The sequence below is a fragment of the Dysidea avara genome, chromosome 5, assembly GCF_963678975.1.
Source record: "Dysidea avara chromosome 5, odDysAvar1.4, whole genome shotgun sequence".
Classification (NCBI taxonomy): domain Eukaryota; kingdom Metazoa; phylum Porifera; class Demospongiae; order Dictyoceratida; family Dysideidae; genus Dysidea; species Dysidea avara.
Window position 1 is genome coordinate 37,934,856 of NC_089276.1, and position 24,094 is coordinate 37,958,949.

The 24,094-nt window shown below is 37.4% G+C and overlaps 3 protein-coding genes across 5 annotated transcripts; all 3 read right to left on the bottom strand.

Annotated features, from left to right (window-relative positions):
- Positions 1 to 433: 433 nt before the first annotated feature.
- Positions 434 to 7,066, bottom strand: LOC136256678 (TNF receptor-associated factor 2-like). 3 transcript variants are annotated; one of them, XM_066049657.1, is made up of 2 exons: positions 7,048 to 7,066; positions 434 to 2,489 (listed from the first exon to the last, which is right to left on the bottom strand). In XM_066049657.1, exon 2 carries the CDS (start codon positions 1,913 to 1,915, stop codon positions 1,232 to 1,234), a length of 684 nt encoding a protein of 227 aa, XP_065905729.1. In that variant the 5' UTR covers positions 1,916 to 2,489; positions 7,048 to 7,066; the 3' UTR covers positions 434 to 1,231. The 3 variants fall into 3 exon arrangements, with proteins under 3 accessions (XP_065905729.1, XP_065905726.1, XP_065905727.1); XM_066049654.1 differs by lacking the exon at positions 7,048 to 7,066 and adding an exon at positions 5,366 to 5,443; XM_066049655.1 differs by lacking the exon at positions 7,048 to 7,066 and adding an exon at positions 3,871 to 5,353.
- A 3,961-nt stretch (positions 7,067 to 11,027) lies between these two features.
- On the bottom strand, positions 11,028 to 12,252 carry LOC136255901 (uncharacterized). Its single transcript, XM_066048800.1, has 2 exons — positions 11,794 to 12,252; positions 11,028 to 11,503 (listed from the first exon to the last, which is right to left on the bottom strand). Exons 1-2 carry the CDS (start codon positions 12,233 to 12,235, stop codon positions 11,181 to 11,183), a joined length of 765 nt encoding a protein of 254 aa, XP_065904872.1. The 5' UTR covers positions 12,236 to 12,252; the 3' UTR covers positions 11,028 to 11,180.
- A 2-nt stretch (positions 12,253 to 12,254) lies between these two features.
- Positions 12,255 to 23,597, bottom strand: LOC136255249 (collagen alpha-5(VI) chain-like; the record flags this gene model as incomplete). Its single annotated transcript, XM_066047976.1, has 6 exons — positions 23,260 to 23,597; positions 19,373 to 19,591; positions 16,236 to 16,361; positions 13,772 to 14,362; positions 12,815 to 13,171; positions 12,255 to 12,310 (listed from the first exon to the last, which is right to left on the bottom strand). Coding segments are annotated over exons 1-6 (1,593 nt in total), but the record flags the coding sequence as incomplete, so codon positions are not given.
- Between the last annotated feature and the right edge of the window lie 497 nt (positions 23,598 to 24,094).

The following is a 24,094-nucleotide window of genomic DNA, read 5'->3' on the forward strand; positions in this document are numbered from 1 at the left end:
ATAGTTACAGAATTCTGACTGTTGCTTAAAACCTTCAATTAACATGCTTGAAATTATATATAAGAGTTTATGCAGTAATACGTTGTGCATGCATGTTACATTAAGTTTCCATGTATCTAATATAAATTGTACATTGTGTACTGGAGCTATGATAGTTTCAGCTCCCTGGGATAATATTAGCTAATTTAAAAGCTGTCCATCCCATCTATGTGTATGCATGCAATTTTTAATTGCTAACAATAAGTGATACCAATAACAAAACTCCTGATACCCTGATAGTTTCATACTATTATCCAGCCTAGTTTAAAGCTCACAAAACGTTGGGAATGCCATTTGTAGAATACAATAACAATAAGTGATTGTGTTTAAAAATATGAAATCACTAACTACTATATTATGGACTCTTGCTATAACTAGTTGCTATAGACCCACTTCCTATACTTCCCAGAGTGTATAGCTGGTAGCTATGTATGGTTTACAATATTGAAAAAGTTTACTTGCATCCTTATAAAAATGCATGTACACAATTATTGTTTGATTAGAGTAAGTCAATTTATAACCAGAATCTACACTAGCTCCCAATAGTTCAAGCTATATTTGTATCTTCCTTTTTTTGGTGTGACATCACCTACAGAAATCTGTACTTCTTTATGTTAGATTAATTGTACAATTACTATGGATAGCTACCAAGCTATTATAATCCCAAATACCTTCAAGTCTTGCATTAGAGAGAAGTAAATGATAGCACTTACATACAATATTGCCATGCACTATTATGACTTTTTCCAGGCAGGTTAAAAAATGAAATATATATATTTCAGCTGCTTAGCGAATAAGTGACTGCACTAATAGAATGCAAGCTCTATTATTTCTCCAATGAGGTGCAGGAGTTTAGCCCATTAATTTTAAAATGACATATATAATGGAGCTCCATTTTCTCTCTTCTGCTTCTATACCTAAGACTGCTTGCACAATACTACAACCACATTATAACACTCTTTTAAGAGATCACATGATTTTGGGTTTGCCACAACACTGGCCCGCTGCATCCATGTAAATAATACATTGTATTCAACTTTGAAAGCGGTCCTAGAGCTATATAACCTGTTCATTGTTGCTCCAAAATGTAACTCTACAGTTTGCTAATCTGGAAGAAGACACAATCATCTTTGAGATACTGACGTGTTGGAGTGATTTTATAGAGGTATTCATGGGAAATATACTTTGAATATCACCAACCTTCAGCTCTATCACCATCAATGACTCTGCAAGCATTGTGACTTTTGGTATGACTATCATAAGCTATTGCTATTGAATAATGCTCACAGTCACCGATCTGGTTCAACAGTTTTACTTTAAACTTTCCCCTCAGTGGCCATGTTAGCTCATCATCATCTGGACCCTTCATGAGGTACAGGTACACTGATAGGTAAGGACCCTTAACAAGTGCTTCAGCATCAATACGCAGGCACATCTTATATCCTTTTTCATGAGAGTAGAAAGAATCGCTGTACCATTCAACTAGGCCTGTCTTCTTTGCACTAAATTCAGTCATATTTGCAATTACTGGACACGGTTGGTCACCTTCTTTGATCGCCACAGACATTGCAGTTAACTTGGTCCACCATTTAGCCACTGATACTGCACCACTGGTGTGGCTAGTGTGTCCTGTTGTCTGGTGTAATACTACCATTAGTGTGTTGATCTGTTCTAATGCACTAGCAAGTTGTGATTGGGTATCAGACAGCTTTTGATGAGTGTCAGTCAGTCTACGTTTAGTCAATGACAGGTGCTCCTTCATGTTCTCCTGTTCATGTTCCTTCTTCCTCTTAAGCATCATCCTCTCCTCACACCCCACATTGTGATACTCACACTGGACCATCTCAAGAGGACACTCCTTCCTGTGTGCTTCCATGACTTCACGAGGAACACTCCCTACCTCACACTTGTTGGGACAGAGTAGGGGAAGCTTGGGACACTGCTCCTTGTGTTCTCCCTCAATAAACTGATATTCTCCTGTAATGTGGCAGTACTGACAGTCAACCTTACGATGTGGACAATTAGTCTCAACATGACTGGTCAGATATCATCGTTGTAACATCTTTCCACACTCATTGGAACACTTTACATCCTCAAACTGACAACCATCACTGTTTCCAAGGTGATTGTTGATGTTATTCAGTTCACCCTGCCACTCACAACCTCTCTCTTTGTTAGTACATATCACATAAAGACTTCTAATTTCTCGATCACTTAACTTGTTTGGAAAAGTGGTGAACTCTTCGTTTCGACAAAATGGACAATTGGTAGCAGCCCTCCTCGCACTGTCCAGGCAAGATTTGCAAAAGTTATGTCCGCAACAACCAGTCAGGTAAGGATCCCGGCAGGGATGAATGCATAGTTTACAGACAAGGGCATCTGGTGGAGCTTTGACAAACTTGTTTTCATATCCACCTCTTGCACTGGGTGTGGCAATTGCCATATTCTCCCTGTAAAATTACATATTAGTGTCATATCAAAGAAACAATTACACAATCAGCTTATACCCAGGGATTTCGCACACTATGAGTTGGGCAATACGTAATACATCACAATCAGTTGTGTCCAATGCCCCTCTAACACCCCTTATCATGCAACACCATACAAATCACAATGTTATTATTAGAATATAAGCCACTTCTAGATGAGTTAGGCCTTATAGTGAAAACATTTCTATTAATGTTTCAGCAAAAAGAACTTTATCACTTACTAAAAACTTTCACTAGAATGGAGAGTCAATAATATGGGAGAAAGATGGTTCATGTAATCAAAGATACATAAATTCAAGCAGCTTTCATTGATATATAGACCTTTGTCAATTATTTATTTTAATAGAACAAAACTTGTTCACAAATACTCTAATAGAACAGTCAAGCTAGTGTTCAGATATTTCCAAGATAATTGGCATTGACATTCGGATGATCGAGTTTCCACTGTACTTAAAAGCATTCATATTATGTTCATGAACTTTCTGGTCATGCTACACCCCCTAGCATATGAATTGTACGCTTGCAAAAAGGTTGAAAATTGTGGACGACCCCTTAGTGCAATTTTATACTGGCTGATTGATTGACTGCCTTCTATTAGAGTTATTCATTTGTGTAAATAACACACGGTAGTTGCATGCCCTTTCCTTGGCCGCCTGATCATTACCATGAATCTTGATGTTTATCGTAGGTCTATGAGTTGAGGTATTCAAATAATACACATCACATAAATTTGTGGCAAAGATTGCAAAACCGTAGCTAACAGTGCATGTAAACAATATACAGTACTGGCTTATTGATATCTCAAGATAATAGCAAGTATACTCTTGATAATAGTAAACTTCCATAGATTACGTATATTAAAAGTAGCAGATGGTACTCTTGTGAGTAAGATCATAATCAGCTGTGGTAATACTGAAAAGGGCAAGATATACTAGCCTCAAACAATTAATTATTTTACAAAACTGTGCTTGTATAATGTATAAGTAAACTATGACAAAATTTTATTATCGAGATAATATAGTTTATCATGATAAAAAGGGTTTTGTTATCGAAACTTATCGAGATATAGTTTTTTTCATTATCACACAGCCCTAGTTTTAACCCACTGTGTTGTTTCTTGGAGTGTTGGTTAGTCACCACTGAAGGTGGTGCTAAGCAAAGACACCTAACTATTCAAACAGTTTATGAATCCACAAAATGTGGTAAACACATGCACGCATAGTTAATTGCATACAGCATATGACACATACATCAGTTACAAACAAGTCACGATTTCCAATACACATAAATATTACAAACAATGAACTTTAAACAGATGACCGAACACTAGACAGTGACATACATGTAGGTTACAACAGGGCTACATTCACATGTAACTGGAGCTCTCAATCTATCAGTCCAAAGTACAGTTAGCTTATAGTCAGGTGTATCCATTCACTACAGTAGACTAATGGACTGGACTGTTAGGCTCACATCGGTACTTGATTACCCAAATAACCATCACTTTGAATGTTTATATACACTCAGGCTTCTCAACATCTTGTCTTGCACATTCTATTTTACAGCAAGAATTGAATATGTTGAATAGTATAACAAACATTAATGGTTAGCAAGAGAGAATTGCATTCATAATTATGCACTGAATATTCAACCAACACACATGTAGGCACAAGGGCTCCACAACTTGTAAAAACCCTGTACGAGATCTCAAATCTTCGACTTTTCATAGTTCAAAAGATTTTATGGCAAGTTTTAAAGATTTCAGAACAAAAAAAATCGTGGTATCCAGAATGATTAGATCACGAGACACCTAGCATATCCAGAAATTTATGGAAACTTGTAAGTAAAGATTTCAGGTTTCAAAATTTCTAGAAGCCATATGAGAGTTTTGGACATATGTAAGGCATAGCACATGTAATGCTGAATATATGAAAGTATACGTAAAATATACAGAATTTTACAACAATTTTTCAAGATTTCAGATTAAAATTTGAAGATTTCAAATATGCTAAATGAGATTTCTCTGCAGACCCCTCAATTATTTATGAGATGGTGTGCACTAATTACAGTTTTAAAGTGCATAAATGCAGACTGCTATGTATATACCTGGGCAGGTAACATCATTCTAGGTAACACAAAGCATCATGTGGGGTCATCTCACTGGACATGTGCTATACTATTAGATTGTTTATTTCCTCTAAACAGTTGGACAAAGCCGCTCTTCCCTACCAGAGGGGCATCATGACATAGTACATGATTAATACAATCGAGAACATAAAGTACAACAAACATACATAGAGATACTACAAAGACAATAAACACAGCAAACAGTTAGCAACACATATTACAAACCAGACTAAAATTTAATTAATAAATCTGCCATTTTCATTATTATTTTGACAAAAAGGAAGGCATACACAAAAGGCAAAGGTGCTCGCCTACACTCAAAACAAACATACATACATGCACTTCTTAACTATTTGGCTGCATAAAGATAAAAGATGGTAAACTGCTCCACCAGCAGGTCCCTTTTGAACGAAAAAAAAAATCTGTGCCCCGGTAAATGAAAGTCTAAATGGACATGGGACAGCAAAATGAGAGGCGGTTCCGAACAGAAAGCTTGAATTTTGTTGCGTGGTTATAAAAAATAAAACAGAACTTTTGAGTCCAGTAGTCCAGTCCAGTGAATGAATACGCCCTTAGTCTGCGCATGACTTGACTGCACTCCCCACCATTAGGTACTTAATTCCCCCTACCCGATGGTCTGACCACGCGAGATTGCAGATAGCTCTGTCCGACGAGAACCCTAGAATTGAATACGACATAAGTCATCTTACCTCAATAGCCACCAGGAGTTATAGCTGCCAGAAATATTTAGCCAGGAGCGCTTGATCACGTGGGCATTTAATAGAAACAAATTACCTAATAGCTAAAGCTTTCACCAGATTTTACATAGGGCACAACATAAAATTCAGAAAAGAAAACGAGGGAGGGCTGAACGGAATAAGGGTAACTTTTCAATGTGCAGAATGGCATGAGGTATGGTGTTCCACAAAAATGTTGGATGAAGCAACAGGCAGAATAGAGCAATAGAGGATAGGAACTCTAGACTACTGAAAAGGTATCGAGTTGCTGACTGTCATGAAGACTTTCTTGGCCGCCGACTCACTATTATTATGAGTCTCTTTGGCACAATTGAAAGATCCAGCAGCACAGAATCATATGTAATGACTCCTATTACTATCAATGATCATTAAGTTATTAACTTTGACGATAAGAGCAACTGTACATGTTACTTAACTTCTTTCTCAAGAATTTATCAGTTACAGCCACCCACCTTCAATCTAAACTCTCCTTAGCAACTGTACGTATGCATGTATGTATGTAAATAAATATGTAAATAAGTAACATAGGGTAATGTACAAGGCTGTTGGTGCAAGTTACCTTCAGGCCTTTGGTGTGTTTACACCATAAAGTTTTAAATAAATAAATAAATAAATAAATAAAAATTATTATCATCATCAATTTTACCAAAAGGAAGGCATACACAAAAGGCAAAGCCTGTACAAGGTGTCCACCTACACTACCATATATGTATGTATATAGTAGTACCAACAAGCGCTGTCCTTTACATTTTAATTACTAGACTATATTGGATCTCATTTGATAAGCTGGGTTCAGAAAGTGAAGTATCTTGGTGTTTTTGTGACTTCAAAATTGAACTCGTCCGACCATTACAAATATTGTGTGCACAAGCCTACAGTTTGTCTCAATCATCTTCGTCGTATTATGTTTGGTGCTTCATTTTCAGCTAAGAACATTGTTTACAAGTGCCTTGTGAGACCCCATCTTGAATATGCCTGTCCTGTTTGGTCTCCCTTTACTTCTTCTAACATTAAATTGATTGAATCAGAGTAGCACGCTGGATCTGTAGCACCTGGAATCCACAATCACATCAGTGGTCCAAATCATGGATGACTGTATTAGTGAATTGCAATGGCCATCCCTACAGTCTAGATGGCAATTCTTGTCACTGTCAATTTTGTATGATATTTGGAAGGGGCATACTGGGATAAACTTTAGTGATTACTAGATCAATACACTGTGTACAAGGTCGCACTCCCTAACTTTAAAAGTGTTTTCTTCTACTATCAATGCTTTCCATTATTGTTTTTTGTATCCATGGCATTCTTGTGGAACACTATTCCTGAGGATATTTTGGCCCGAAGCCAGGTTAAACATTTCAGATCTAGATTGAAACAGTTTATTTTAATGTGATTGTTTAATTCTGTACTTGTATTGTGTATGTTGTTCTGTTTTTGTAATTGTATTTTTGTAACTGTAAAGATTGTATGTAAGGGTATCACCTTGTACAGGCACATGCCTTTTGTGTATCCCTTTAAACAATTTGATAATAATAATAATTACGGCATTTTTTTTAAAGATAACAAATGGCTGGCCAGGTTAACTCTTGAAAGCAGACATCAGAAGATTTGCTCCAACAATACGATCCACGTACCTTTGGAAGGCCAATGGGGAGCTCTTTGCTGTACTAATTCTAAAACATCAGTATGAGGAGGGCAACCACAAAGTTATGTAATACCGGAAACAAAAAGTAATATCACGTGACGATTATAATCATCTACCTGTTATAAACTTATCCTCACCATCTTATGTCAACCTATTCGGGGACAATTTTATGGTTAACTTCAACTCTGATCAATCCTGTTCATTTCATCTCTTATGTCCGCCACCGATGCTCAAGACAACTACTAATTTTAATTATTGACACTGATCTGCAATTAGTATTAAGTACATAGTTACTCTACACAGTTAAGTAAATTTATGCACCTATCAATGTCAAGCCCCACCTACCCCAGGCGGGGGGATTGGTGGGAATTTGCAAATGCTAGGTGACAAATTCCCCAACCCTGGGGACGGCTTCGAGTTACAAATCCCCTACTATTTATCCCTGGAATTACTAACAATGTGGCCAAGTATGGCTATTTGTGTTGCAAATGCCCCTACCCTGGGGACGAGTTTGAGTGATGAATCCCCTACAAATCCCCACCTGCTGCCCAACCTGGGGTAGGTGGGGCGTGACACGCCCCACAGGTGCATTAATAATAAGTAACTGTAATGTAGTTAATTAATGTATATAGCTGTACATTTCTGGCTGTGAGCACAGGTTGCTCACAGACCTTTGATGTACCATCAAAAAACATTGTAAATAATTGTAATACCAGTAATGCGAGTGACATTTTATTGATAAAGCGATTCTAATGGATTCAGGAGTAATGGAGGAGTTAACCCTTGAGTTTACCATTTCTTCGTGCTATGTGTTGTACTGTGGCTGCTACTGAAGGTTGGTACACGTGGTGCTGATGACTGGTGATCTGAGCTATTCTGGAAGGTATAAACAACTAGTTCTGTTTTCTGACAAGTACAGTTTTCTCTTTTGAGGTGCACCTACTTGACTTGAGGTCATGAAGTACACCTTTGCTATGTTTGGGACCTACTTGACATGGTTAAGTTGCTATAATGAGGTGGTCTTATTAATGAGGTCATGAAGTACACCTTAGCTATGTTTGGGACCTACTTGACATGGTCACTATAATGAGGTGGTCTTATTAGTGGGGTCATGAAGTACACCTTAGCTATGTTAGCCTAGCTACTTGACATGGTCACTATTGTAGTGGTCTAATTGAGGTCATAAAATACATCTACACTATGTGTGAGACATACTAACATGGCTGGGGTCCTATTAATTAAATGGCCACATAGAGTTAAGGGTTCAACTTCCCAATAGAAAAAATGCCAAATACATTTTTACTGAGGCCACAAACAGGGCAGGGCAGGGAAAGATTGCTCCAGTTGCCCCAACCCCTGGCCCTGCACACTGGTAGCACTCAGGTTTTATCTTCTAATCATCTTGCTCATTCTCTCCATTCAATGTATCATCCACGGAGCTATACATCTTAGCTCCCACAAAGTGTCCGCCATCTGGCAAATCTTTTCTATAATCCTCACTGCAACAAGGGAACAATCAACTCTATGTAATGATTACCACATTGATGATTTACACACTGTCCTAGACTTCATGCTACATGCATGTACTGATCAGTTTAATAATTAAGTGCACTAGTATCATACAGTATGATAGTACTGTATAGTAAGGACCTGAAGGGCATGCCCCCAGACCCCAGCCTAGGCTAGCATGAAAACCACACTAATGTAATCATTATTCCAAATAGCTAATTTTGACCATGGATGCTACATGAATCTTACCATTAGGGCCTTGTGAGAAGGCTTGGTATCTTCTAATGTCTGGCTAGTTACCTATGTCCCTGTCCAGCTTAGCCCCCCCCTTTCAAAAAATCCTAGATCTGCCCCTGGACAACCCTACCATGGTTCTACAGAGAGTTGAATGAAATAATTACAAGCAGTACAGAAACTAGACATATGTACAGTTTATGAATTCGTGCTTAGATCAGTAGTCAGTTTTGATAAACCAACTACAGCTGTACATTAGATTCAAGGGCATAGCCAGGGGGGGTTCAAAGGGTTCGGACGAACCCCCTTTTCAGAGTTAAGTTTTTTAAATCGTGATACTGGTTAACTAGAACTGAATTAACTTACACAAATCCACTGAAATGGGTAGCTACAGGTCTTCAGGCAGAGGAATTCAAGTACCTCTACTCGCTATTGCGAATGAATTTATAAGAATACACATGTTTACACGTGTACACGTGTTTACATGTGCACACCTACGAAATTCTATACTTATGGCAGAACCCCCCTTTTGGAAATCCTGCCTACGCCCCTGAGATTGAGAGCCTTCAGTTAGGGGTGTACTGTTTTTAGGCTATAGCTAGTTGGTGTATACGTAGGTAATAATAGTTTCCAAACATTGTGTTGGGTTTTAAAAAAATATGTATTTATTTTATGGAATCTTTATTTAATCATAAGAGACTTGAAAGGATCACTGATCATGATACTTTCAACATGTACAACAGTAGAAGGTTGGGGAGCAGTGAGAGACCTCAACCTGTAAGTGCATTTGGAGTGAGACCTGAGGTTAAAATGAGTGTCATTTGCTTACTTATGTGTGGGGTCTATCTCCTCTTGATAGAAAATTCCTGTAAAAATTGCAAAAATTGCTACTTTCTTTGGCTATTTTCAGTTATACTTCTCCCATTGTTAGCCATTGAGAGCACTGTTAGTGCTTTGTTAAGAGATCTGAAGTGAAATTAAATTATGTGAGAACCAGGAATTGCAGTGGGTGAGATGGAAAACCATGTACGAGACAACAATCTGAGTGTGTGTCTCACGTGTAATGTGTGAGAGTTGAGATCTGGGAGCAGTATGGATAATGGCTACAAATGTCATGTGGGATAGTATCACAATTATAATTGCAGTAGATATGCCTGTCTACTGATTATTAATATATATTAGTTTATTGAATGATGTATATAAGCTAGATAGTTGGTAGTTACTGAATAGCAAAAGCTTAAAGCAGCCAGCACTGCTGTAGCTTCAACTATAGACTATAAGATTAATTCCACTCAAGTAGAGCCTTCCCAACTCTGTTATGAGCCAAGTTACACTCCTGATGGTCACAGTATAATTGCACTCAGTCCAGTATAAAGAGATGACCACATAGTCCCAGTATAGGTAAGACATGCATAGCTAGGATATTTCAGTATGTGGATAAAATTCCCCTCAGAAACATGTAATCACCAAGGCTTTACCTCGGTAATTATTACATCATTCCTGAGGGTTTCCACTGAAGAATCGTAGCAATGCATGTCTTAGTTGTTCACAAAGTATGCAATCTGATTGTCAAAATTCATGGATAGGTGTCTTAGCTAGTAAGATACATGTGTAGCTACAGGTCTCTTACCAGAATAAAAACCCTGCATACTTTACAAAATATCAAATGCCATTGTCTAATAAGATGGTAGTTGGGTTGCCTATGAGTTCACCACTCATGACTTATCAGTTTGCATTTTCAATATAAACACAATGTTCGTCAGTGCTGTCATTGGCATAAAAATTGTTGCCAGCTTCAGAAAATCTGAAGTTATTATGTGTCATGCCACTCTACTTAAGGTGAATGTAGTGAAGGAAAGAGTTGCCTTCTTGGCAGCATTTGAAGTAGCCATTGGGTGCCAAAAATGTGGCTATGTAGGGGTTCTTAAGTTGCAAAAGTGGCAATTTAAGAGTTAAACCTTGGCAATACCCCTAAAAGTTGCAATTTATGGAAATAGTTTGTTTTCAATAATGGCAACATGTTTGACCCAAATTTGGCAACATGTTTGACCCAAATTTAGCAACATACAGACCCTGCCAAATTTGGATTGCCAATATTACAATAGTAGCAGTAGCTAAAGCCTGCCCATTGGGTAGAAAGAATTATTGTGTTACATTATAACCTTCAGTTACTGTACTATTGTACTCACTGTATAACTAATACATGCATAAACAGCCACACAACAATCAGGTAAAAAACTACAATAGCATATAAAATGATGATATGAACTGTACATACTACTTCAAGTACATAATTTTTTGCTCTAAAATAGTTCCAAAAGTTCCAAAAGCAGCTAGAGAAAAACAATGTTCAAAGATTCTTAGGTATACTACTGTAGTTCAAGCACACTTGTCATCTTCAAACTTATTATATTGGAAATCAGTTTCAAAGAGGCCAGAAACTTCATAGTCACTATAAATACCCTCAATCACATGATCGTTTGGTACATCAACTTCATTGATGGATCCACCTTGAGCATTACCAGCAAACAAGCACTGTATCCTCTTCCTGTCCCAAGTGGCTGGGTGTAGTTCAGCTATAAATGATCGAGGAGGAGAGCTATGATCAGGATGATCGACTGTGACTAAATAGGTAGAGTTGACTGGTTTACTGTAATTTCCATTATACTCAAGTATGTCTACTGGGATGTTCCAAAACTGACCTGCAACAGGAACCAAGTCATACTGCACACATGCACAAATGCACATGCGCGCACACACACACATGCTCGCATGCATTTACACCACAAACACATACATCCACAAGCTTATGTGAATCAGACAGGAAGAAGTGATTTAACTTAATCAATATGCACCCAAAATACCTCAGATATTCTTCTTGCAACAGTAAGACTTTTATGAGAGGTTACAATTCTAATACCAGAAACCCTTCTCAAAATTCCATCATATGTTCTATCAGTAACAGGTACATACTTACGTACTATGCACTTACCCAATAGCCCATGTGCACCAGGTCGTAGTCCACCATTTCGAATTACATCAACACGAACAACCCCTCTATTATTTACTTTAACACATGTTAATCTAAATCTTAAATCATCTCCTTCAGTGGCTTTACAGTTAGGAACTCTGACTTCATAGGTTTTCTTTTCAGTACTGGCAACTATTACCCCATCTTGATTATAAGATCCATTCAGAGCAACACCATCAACAGTTACTACACAAGGTTTTGCTTTTACTGCAATTTTATTGCATCCTCCATTAATATTGCTAGCAAGTATTCCTATTTCTTTAACATAGTTTCCACTTTCCTGAGAACGTATCAAATCAGCATACAACACATTAACATGTACACATGTGTCAGATATAATGCTGTAGTAGTGTTTACTCTCTCCATGTATTTGATAACACAATGAAGTGGTAATTGGGTCCATTCCCTCTGGAGTATGAGTGACCTAATGGATCACCAACATATATTATTGTGTCAGTTAGGGGAACAGGTGATAGGACTATAAAATAAACAACATCTGATTATAATTCTGTAGTACATACTAAACAGGATGTAAATAATTTCTAAGAAAACTATTGCAGCTGCAGCCCCAGAATCAATATAATCTTCAAGCCCTAAATACCAATAGACATGGACCAGTAGTTCTTATAATTTATGTATGCATGCAATGTGGCATTAGCTAATGGTGGATATGTATGACCCCCTACAATGCTGTATCCATATAACAGATTGATGTATGTACCAAGTACATAAATACATTGATCCACACAGAAATGTTCGGGTTGCAATGAAGCCACTATCACAGTTCAAACCCATGACCTAATTGCAACTTATGAACAATACCAGCTAATCCTGTGGTTTCCAGTCAAGTTTTCTCTACATCATGGCCTTCAGTACATTGTAGAACAGATTTAAAAATCCCAGGTAAGCAATGATGAGCACTTTACATTATTATAAAATAATTTATGATATTGCTAAATCAGTTGGTTACAAGAATGTTTACCATTAGATTCTGTTTCATCTCCCATTGTGGTATTCAGAATGACTTCATTGTTCCTTTCTACTCCTTCAACAGTGATGAACATAAAAGTGCTACCAGTTTGACGACGTTTTCTACTATCATCATCTCTTACATGAATATCACAGTAATCAATAGTTTCACATCTCCACTCATAAGAGGATGGATCCCGACAGTCTGGATTTTGGTTACGTACGGAGCCACATATTAGTACTCTACCACTCCTAACATCAATTTTAAAGGTAAGACCTTCATCAGGTATTCGAACTCGATAATATTCTACTGTTCCCTCACCAAGTGTCCTGTCAATTGTACTTGGCTCATCAGACAAGGTTCTGGGAGCTTAAGGAGGTAACACAATAGTTAGCAAAAGTCATGATGGTATCCAACTTATAAAATTATTATATACATAAGTGTATAGAGAGAAGTGCATGACCAAATGCAAATAGCAGTCAAAAAGTTTCCATTGGATTGTCCAATTGCATTGCTTTCTTTAAGCAGTACATTTGCATTCTGTTTTCGGCTGACTCGTTTACACAAATAAATTGATGAAGTGAAGGACAATAAAATTCAACTATTAGTGAAACCATAGAGTTAGGGCTGCTATTATCTATGACTAGGCTTGCACCACTACATACTTGCTAGTGATGTAACTGCATTTTGTTTTGCATTACAATTGCATTCTCTAAGCAGAGCTTTTGTGCAATGCAAACACACTGGGAACATTTCTGACCACTACTGTACATATGTATGTATGTGTCTGGCATTTTTGTACTAATGTCTACGTACATGTCTACATGGTTTCCTAAAATGACAAAAAAATGACTACTTACATGCATATTATTTTACTTGTCTACCTATACTTACAAGAAATACTACAAGAATGCAGATATACCTAGAAAAGTAACTCAAGACTAGTTGTTAAATACTCTTACAACATACCTAAACAAGTTTGTCGTGCAATCTCTCGCTCAAACCTGTCAAATTCTTCTGCACTGAAATCTTTAATTTCTAAAACAAAGTCACTTCTACTAGCAATAGTTTCCAGTTCCGCATTTCCTACACCACTACCTATCCCTAGAGCAAACACCTGAAAGTCAGTAGCTGTTTTTAGATTGTTTGCTTCAGTAGCAGTTGCAACTGCATCATTAGATTGGCCATCAGTTAATACAACAGCTACTTGTACAGCATCCAAACTAGATCGAACTCCCAGTAGCTCTGTAACTGCTGCTGTCCTTAAAAGTTGTAGAGCAGCTGCAGTATTGGTACCACCACCAACATAAGCAATATTTCTGATTCCCACAAGCAGTGACGCCTTATCAGTGTATCTGTTCAAGTTAAACACCAGCTGTGCAGTATTACTAAACACAATAACTGCAACTCGTGAACCTTCACTGGAAATGTCTAATGTTGAGACAATGTCTTGCATCGATCGTTTCATAGCCTCAAAATTAACAGAGCCAATACTTCCAGAGGCATCCATTATAAACACCAAGTCCATCTTTAATTCTTGGGAGACTTCTGTTTCACAATCTATTACAATAATACACAAACAATAAAAGCACTTTCTGCATAAATGCAGATATGTACCATCACAAGCACATGTAGTTTAGACATATGTGACCAGAGTTTGGACAACTGACTGCTTCAATTTGTAAATAAACAGTTTATTTATTGACAAGTGAAAGGACTAATAAAAAAATTAAAATACAAGGATAGAGATTGCTGAAACAAACAAAAGAAACAAGAGTCAACCAGTCAACATGTTAAACCATTCTAGAACTACAATGAAGCACATCAAACCCATTAAAGCTTAACACTTGGAATTATTACACACATTTTTCTATTTGGATTCAATGGATATGGTACATACCCTGTCTGATGGTGATACATATATCACTGCTTTATCCTGTACAGTAGGACCTTGATTATCCAAACAGTATGAGTGACTGCTCTATTAGAGTATTTCGTCATTAAGTGAATTTTCTATCATACAGTACGATAGTAACTGTATAGTAGGGACCACAAAGGAGTAGGCATGGCCCACGAAATGATATCACCCAAAAAACAGCCCCAATTTCCCTGACGATGATGAGGCAGTATTAGTTAGGTAAAACTAAGCCCAAACAAGCTTTCAAATCAACCCGAAATGCTTTCAACAAGTGGCTATGGAATTTTAAAAATAATTTATTTAATGGAATTTTCTAGTGACTGACTGACTGACTGAGTAACTGACTGATTCCTTCAGACAAGCGTAACTCGATAACGGCTAATTATATAAGCTTAAGGCTACAGACTTGATTTTCTCACTGTTCGATGTCGCTTTGGCCTGACAGGTGCCTTTTGGCATACCACAGTACATACAATGCATTCTTCATGGACTTACCAGTGTCCTCCTTTGTGTCCCATTCATCTTTGCTAACAGCGAAAAGTGTCAATTTGGCGATAGCATGTGATGGCTTCCCTTCATAACGGAAATCGTCCATATTTGTTATAGTGGCTATTTTGATAGCAGAGGTGCTTTTCAAACAGTTCTTGATTCGTACTACTGTGTAACAGGTTGAACATAGCTGACAACGAAGTGTAATGGATACTTCACTTTTCAGATGATAATTGATATAACCGGGGCGTACGGCACCATTTCTTTCGGTATGCACGAATTGCAGAGGTGCTTTTCGAACAGCTCTTGATTTGAAATGCTGCATAACAGGTTGAACAAAGCTGACAACGAAGCATAATAGATACTTCACTTGTCAGACGATAATTGGGGTACACGGTACGTACCATTTCAGATGCATATGCGTCACCAGTCATAATAATTATTTACAAAATCAGTTAACAAACAAGTACACAGGAATTTTCAACTAGAGTAGGGACCATAACACATCAATAAAAAGTACTGAAACAAGTTGGAGTAGTGCACGATATTAAATCACAGTAAAACAATTAGAAGTGTTATATCCCTACTGTGTATTTCGTAGGGATATAACACTTCTTATTGTTTTACTGTGATTTAATATAGTGCACTATTCCAGCTTGTTTCAGTACTTTTTATTGATGTGCTTATGGTCCCTACTCTAGTTGAAAATTCCCAATTTTTCTGTGTATTTGTTAGAGTAAGTGTTTGCTCTATTAGAGCAGTTGAATGAACATTACTGAATGGATCTCATTTAATCAAACAAATTCACTTATCTGATCACTTTTATGATTAAACTGGTATACAGGTGTTCAGATAATAGAGGTCCTACTGTATCACCATCAGACAGGGTTATAAAAAGTATGCACTTCAAATGTACTAGTTACATCATGAACAAAAAGGTTAAGTATTATACCATGGTAACTATTAAGTATCAATATTACAAATTCATCAATAATTTAACATTAATAAATCCAATACAATATATACCTGGACATGGCATCATTGAAATCTCTTCAGAATTAAAGCAGTGACATCTTCCATTTATGCAGCATTGTCCGAGTGCACATGCCGGATTACAAATTTCTGGATCTCTGGGTGGAGGTATCTCTCCAACTGTTGAACAAACAGTATAGCTGATGTGTGTGTGTGTGTGTGTGTGTGTGTGTGTGTGTGTGTGTGTGTGTGTGTGTGTGTGTGTGTGTGTGTGTGTGTGTGTGTGTGTGTGTGTGTGTGTGTGTGTGTGTGTGTGTGTGTGTGTGTGTGTGTGTGTGTTGATAACAACTCATTGGTATATGGATGAAAGAATTGACATAATAAAATTATCATTTTATTGCTATAGATGGCACATAGCTACTATAGTTCAATCATAGATTTCATATATACATCAGGCCTCATTTAGATCAAAAAGGGAAAAATAAGGCTTTATGAGAGTGAGGAGGATGGTGCATCTCACATTTTCATGTAAACTTTTGATAAAATTTAGGGTGGGAGGGGGGAGAGAGTTTGTCAAGGGGAGAGCCCCTCCCCCCCTGTAAATGAAGCCCTGCGCATGACTGAATTTTGATGTCACATTGATGTGTAGATAAATTTAATGATAAATTAACAACCATCATGACTGTGACCTGGACTAAGTATCTGCTGCCTTTTACCATGTGGTCAATTAATCTATTGGCTTCATATGTATTTCAAAAACTTATAATGCTTAAAATTAAAGGTGACTGTGTGATGCCTAGCAATAATAATAATCAGCCTCCTCATCATATAGTACTGTATAGGTAGGGATCATGGGAGTTTGGGCTTTCTTGCCCAAAACTATCAATTCAAAAACCAGTCTCACATTTCTTTCACAACAGATTGGCAGTATTGGTTAGGCATGAACAAGACCTTTCCATCAAGTTTCCATAAAACTTTTTTTTTATTTACTGAATTTTCTACTAACTGACTGCCTGACTAATTAACTCCTTCAGCAAAGCATAACTCAACTATATACAAGGTCACTGGCCTGATTTCTTCACTGTTTAATGCTTCAATCCTATACGTGTCTTGTCACTAACCACATCAGCTACAATACACGCATCATGGACTTAACTATGTCCTTCTTTGTGTTCCATTTCTTTCTCTACAACTATGTAGGTGTTGATTGGCAGTCACGTGTGATAGCTTCAGTGTTCTTATATTTGCAGTGTGACTGGAGAGGCACTTCTTGCACTGCTCCTTGTTTGTAATAGTGTGAACACATACAGAGTGGCCAATTTGCATTTAGTAATTGATAGTTGCAGTGTGTACCTTCTGTAGTGACTGGATCGATTGCAGAGGTGCTTCTCACAGTGGTCTGATTTTTAATGCTGTATAATAGGTGGAACAAAGCTGAAAACGAAGCAGAGTGGCCACTTTGTCATGGTGGAGAGCATGTATTTTGCTACAACTCTTATGAAGATTATGTCGAGACCAATGAACTTTTAAAAAAAGAACATGGCAATTTATACAATAATATTATTGGTAATTGTCATATTTTCATAAACACAATAAATAATTGTAATTCTGTTAACCATTTAGTCCAGCTTGAACTCATGACAGACTCTTGTTCAATTGATAGTTGGGGCACATGTTCAGCCATGCAAGTAACTTTTATAATGTATCCGGAGCCATTCTTTCCTTTGATGTGTGGTATGCAATGGTTTATCAGTAATGAATTATGCTCATTACAAAAAGGTAATAAACTGTACTAGTGGACATTTAGTCTCTACTTCAGTCACTGCTATAATACTGAAAGCCTATATTAAGTAGGAATTAAATGTACACTACAGACAATAATCCTGCTTTGTATTTCTACACAAATTAATGCATTTTTTCTTTACATTTGCATACTCATCAGAACTACTAAAGTAAGATCTTTTGGTCATGTGACCCACTCAACATAGCCTGACTATCAGTCATCAAGGCAATAAAGATCTATCAACTGATTAATGATGATCAATGTCCTAGCTCCTACAACTCTGGCAGCTACAGATTTGAACCATTATACATCCTTTATATATAGTCCTGCCATTACAGATGAGTGTAAATCCTCCCTCTGGGTCATGGGTAGGGGAGAATAGTGATATTACCTATGCTTCAAGTAGACAGGCCAATATTTCTGAATACCACAAAAATACACACGTCACAATTACCAAATTCCATAGTGCTACCCAAGCCAATACATCATATAGAGTCACAACACAACCAAGTAACAGGACAACCTACCGACAGGGCAAGCATATGCACAGAGTTATTATAGGGGCAGGCATTTACCTCTCCTTGAACTGAAGATTTTAATTCATGACATGTATACCTACAAACATCATGTAGATGACTTTGAATGGTAGTTCAATAACAGGAGTGATAACAGCTTAATTGTAAAAAAAGCATGGTCAAGTGAAGGTAGGATATGACATCATGATAATTGTATCACAGTTGTGTACTGTGCATTTTACCATATGTTCTGTTAGACTAACAAGTTTAGCACTGCAATTAAAATGTTGATGACAGTTCAACAGTTTACTATTGTTTGAATATTGAGCCCCAGTAATATCAAGATGACTTTCATATTTGTGCACATCCACTGAACTTATACCCAAGTATCTGTGCTATTTTGTCCATCATATCATTAACTGCTACAATGAACTTGGTGTCTATAGGAATTGAGAGACCTTGACGTGCATGATGTAATTATCATAAGAATTTAATTAATTCATGTTATGACATCATGTCCTACTTCTTGGGCCTTAATTATTAAAGTGCAGGCAACTGAAGCTAAAAATGGTGATATCATTCAAAGGTGGCCAAGATCTTTCTAGCAGTGAAGAATGGAACCATCCCCTTGAAACCACTGCCTTGTTACCTGGCCACATTTAGTAATATAGCATAGAAATAAAAGGTGGACAAGTGACTTAGCCAATTGGTATATTAATTGGGCAAGCCTGCAAGCATGATTGGAGTAAAATTGTCCTTCTTCACTCTTAAAATTAGCTATAAGTTTAGACCTAAATCTTGGATCTCAACACTTTTATTTGTGGCCTGTACTTTCATGGTCACACCTTTACAGCCATGCAACTTGTTTTTACAAGAGATATAATATCACATACCAGCAAGTTTAGCTAAGGCTTCCTGTACTGCATTCCTGAACTCTGTATTTCCACTTCTCAAACCTAGAGGAAATCCACCTTTGTGTAGTCCAGCAAGTGCCTTATTACTCAATTGTCTGCTTGTGCTACGCATCATTGCTTCTCTGCATATGTAACTTTTAATAACTTCTTCAGAATAACTTCTGCTGCCATTTCCCCACACAAAACTCCATCGCATTCCTGCACAAAAAGGTATACAAATATATGAACTATTACAATAGTTCTTAGAACACACTTGTATTAAAACCATTGTTTACAAATAATTTACTATATACTACTAACTATTTTTTTTTGAAATACAACGTGTTGTGACAGATGCATATGGGTCTGGAGCAGAAAATTCTGCAAAGAAAAAATAACGGACAAAATTGATCCTGGTGGTATTTGCTGCATTTATAGCTACTAGCTTACAAATTAAATCGGTATAGAACCCCAGGTTGAATTGGCAGGCCAATACCCTAGCAAAGCTTCAAGGCCAGTAGAATTAACAGAAAAGTGTGTGTCACTAATTTAACCCAGTGAGAAGAAAAGAGAAGATCCATGACAGCACTGATTTGGCAGACATCTTAACTACCAGAAAAGCTTCTTCTCCCATGCTATTGTGACTGAAGTAATTTACTATAAATAATGCATAATTGAATAATGTAATTCCCTTGATGAACACTTGAGATTTTGTGAGCATGTATAACTGGTAGCTGGACTGGACATTTTTTTTTTTTAATGTTATTTAAACAGGGAGACAGCATCAGCAAAAGCTGTTTTTCAGCTGTGACATTAGAATTCAATTATAATTTTCTGGAGCATTGCAGTTCAGTTGCATCCCAACTTATATCAGCATTGAATCAACCTAAAATCAAATCATTGAACACTATATGAAGAAATGATTACATGGAAGTCACAACTATGATGCATTTATTGCTACTGCTTCTTTCAATGACAATTCAATAGGTTTATGATTTGTAAGTTTAGATATTAAATGTTGTAAGTGAGTCATTACTTTGCACATTTCTGTGATAATTTCTCATTAGTAGCTACGGAATCTATTGGAGGGTATGCGCTCCCATCAATCCAACTTGTGGCAGCAATTCAAAGATGGCTACCATTCATATTTTGAAGAAATACATCATGGTAAATCATACACCTAACTTGCACATTATCATCATAGGCATAGCCAGGGATAGAAATTTTCCCAACCATCACGTAGCTATTGACTTACTTTCGTCTAACCAGGACTTCTAACCAGCAAGTTGTTTACCAACTATTTAATACTTGAAAATGAAAGACTGCTCTATTAGAGAGGATTAAAAAGGCTTTGTCATAAAAAAATTACAAATAGTTGTACTGAGAACTAATTGATGAATGCAGGCATCTTTATTGGTCAAGTAGTAGTTTATCTAACTAATGAAATCCATACAAGTGAAAATTATATTCATATGGTTATAAGTATCATTTAGTCTGGCCTGTATGCCAATATGTGACCCAGTCTGAGAAAATCGGTCTTATCGCCCATGTCAGCAGATTCGATTTTTCACCCAAGACACACAGCTACATGAATAAACTATCTAATTCCACATTTAAAATCAGCTAGACTTGAGTGGTCTGGTTTTGCTGGCTGCTTTTCCCAAGCCCAGTGGCGATCCGTATGTGTGGTGTGGGACCTTAATGGAGCTCTGGTCAGCCTGGGAATGACTGTATGTGGCTGTATAGCTCTGTGGTGTTGAATAACTACCTCTGTTGTGAATTTCCTTTCATTTTAGCCAGTTTTGAGGCCTCAATGGCTCAAAATTTGGCCTAATTCATCCCTTGGCCTTCCTTTTCAATTTTTGAACACCATCTTGCCCGCCTCCCACCCAATTTGCAGCTTGCCTGATACAGTCAACCTCGGTTTAAAAACTATCTAAAATGGCGGGAAATTTAGTTGTTGGCTACTTGCACAGTGGATGCTCTGGAAGGTAAGGAATTGGTGTAAAACGTGTGAAAATTTGGTACACATAGCTTCAACCACTGGCGAACTACAACACACTAAATACTTAAAACCAGCATTTCTCAATACTTTTAAATAGGCGATAAGCCCGGTTTTGTCAAACTGGGTCACATATTATCTTAAACAAGATTCATAGTTGCAGTCCATACAGTACTGCCAATAATGTTCTAAACATCAAAGCTACAATTATCCTTTGAAAGATTGCTGTATGCTGTAACAACAAAATAAATATAAAAATGAGTGACTGCTATAAATTATTAGAGTACCTCAAAATAATTGTACTCATATATCAACAGCACATTAGTTGCTTTGGCACATTGAGTGGTTAGATGGCTGTTTATCTAGCTAATAAAATCAGTACAATAGTGAACTATATTCATACTGCTACTTGTTGAAGTTCATTTGATAAATTATCTATTTTGGTGTTCAGAAAGTCTGTCATATGTTGACACGTGTGACACAAATTCAACTTCAAAATGGACTAGAAGCAATATCGTGGGCAAGTGTTCGAACTATTGTCTGGTATTTCTACTAGTGATAAAAGTCAATCAGATATAGTGTGGATGATGTCAGTAAGAGATTTCATTTCATTGGATTTGTTCAGCTTGCTTTAACATAGACAGTTTCATATACTACATGTGGATGAAGTCAAGTAGAAAAAAAGGGGCAAATATTCTTCTTGAAAAATTGCAATGTCATTACTATGTCATAGAGTTGGGAATGGAGAAGAGGTAAAGTCAGCACTGATTTACCATGTTATGTGGTTTACCCAAAGGTTTATCAGATTTATAATAGCACAGCTAGCTATAGACCTTGTGTGTATACTTTTAGTAAAATGCTTCACATGAACATGGTGGTGTTATTGTGTGTGTGTGTGTGTGTGTGTGTGTGTGTGTGTGTGTGTGTGTGTGTGTGTGTGTGTGTGTGTGTGTGTGTGTGTGTGTGTGTGTGTGTGTGTGTAGTTGATGTTACGTTCAACCATTAAAAGTTTCCTGGCTACACTTCAGTTATCATAATGACTTGCATGTCACAAACAGAACTAATTACTATATATCATCAATCATATATGCACTGCAAATTTTTGTTTTCAAAAATTTCTTTAGCTACCATTCAGATTCATCACATTTCCACAAATTGCAAGCATAGTTAGTAGCTATCCTTCTATCAAGACCTACAAAATGGGCACAACTGTGTGCCTTGTAGACACTTTGGCTAGGCTTGCATTTTGAGTGCTTCATATACATGAAGTAGTCAAGGATATAGGTAATAAATCAGTGTATCATGTAATTATATTAAACAAATGTGTACACTCAGGGCAAAGAATAAAGAATAACTTTTTTCAGATTTTCTCAGCAGTAAACTTCAAGCAAGCAAATTTTAGCTGGTTGAGCAGGCTATATGACTTTGTAAAGTGTTCTTTGTACTCTGGCTACTTCTGCTTTTAAATTATGTAGCTAGTCATTGTATGTGGCTAAGTGTAATTCTCTCGATCATACAATCACTTTTCAGCCTATAGATGGCTAAAAGCAAGACGTTTCAGGTTTTATGAGTTAAACATCATAAAGCCAAAATAAATAAGGCTTAATGATGTATTAGTTTCTCATCCCTTCATGCCCACATTGTCATTTTCCTTATCACATCATGATCAAGGATCTTTGTGTCTCTGGTGGCTGAGTGCAGCCATCCAGCACCTTTTAAAATTGACAACTAGAGCAGTTTAAGACATTACCTTTTAGCAAGCTAAGTCAGCTATCTAGTTGTTTTTAAAAAACTACCCTCCTGTATTGCTATATATTGGAGGATGAGATACTAATAATTAACATGTCAGTGGCCTACAATAATTAAATATTAAACACTGCCATACCTTCATTCTTTAACGACGGTCTGCACTCGACAGATTCATTGTAATACTTTTCACTGATCTGATATGGGCCTATTCTATTTCCACTGATCATGCAAACATCTCCATCAGATTCTATCTTACGTAGAGCGGAAAAGAACTGATCATTCAGCAAACCAATGACATTTTCTGGGCACTGTTCAAAACAGGTCGAATCATCTTGAGCTACAATTGGTACAATTAGCAGGACCAGCAACGCGATGTCCATGACCTCGATACTAGGCTGAATGACTGACTAACTGCTGCTGCTTTCCCTTTCTATCGTGCTGCTTCACACAAAATAATGAAAATATAGCTACGGGCTAATATATAGGCCCTGCAAGTTAGCCCTGCCTTAGACGCCCACGCACTCGATCACGTGTGATCGAGCGCGTGGGCGGCTGGGGACGAGACAACGTAATTTTTGCTGCTGCTGCTGCTGCTGCTGCTGCTGCTGCTGCTGCTGCTGCTGCTGCTGCTGCTGCTGCTGCTGCTGCTGCTGCTGCTGCTGCTGCTGCTGCTGCTGCTGCTGCTGCTGCTGCTGCTGCTGCTGCTGCTGCTGCTGCTGCTGCTGCTGCTGCTGCTGCTGCTGCTGCTGCTATTGCTGCTGCTGTTCTTGAAAGTCCCCCATCACAAAACCCCCCTACGAATCAATGCAAGTCCCAGTGGCTAATAGACTCAGATTTAACCGTTAGGCAATGTTTTCAGTTGTCTCGAGTTCCTACAAGATAGCATCCTCTATCTATTCGGCCTGTTGCTTCTTCTAAAATAAATAATTGTGACCAGATTTGACAACTGAAACACGCATCCAGATTTGTGA

Excerpts from the sequence above, each read along its gene's own strand:
- LOC136256678 (XM_066049657.1), bottom strand. The coding sequence starts at position 1,915 with ATGGAAGCACACAGGAAGGAGTGTCCTCTTGAGATGGTCCAGTGTGAG.
- LOC136255901 (XM_066048800.1), bottom strand. The coding sequence starts at position 12,235 with ATGGACCCAATTACCACTTCATTGTGTTATCAAATACATGGAGAGAGT. Across the intron at positions 11,504-11,793 it reads TGGTGCACATGGGCTATTGG|GTCAGTTTTGGAACATCCCA; the intron begins GTAAGTGCATAG and ends TTCCTGTTGCAG.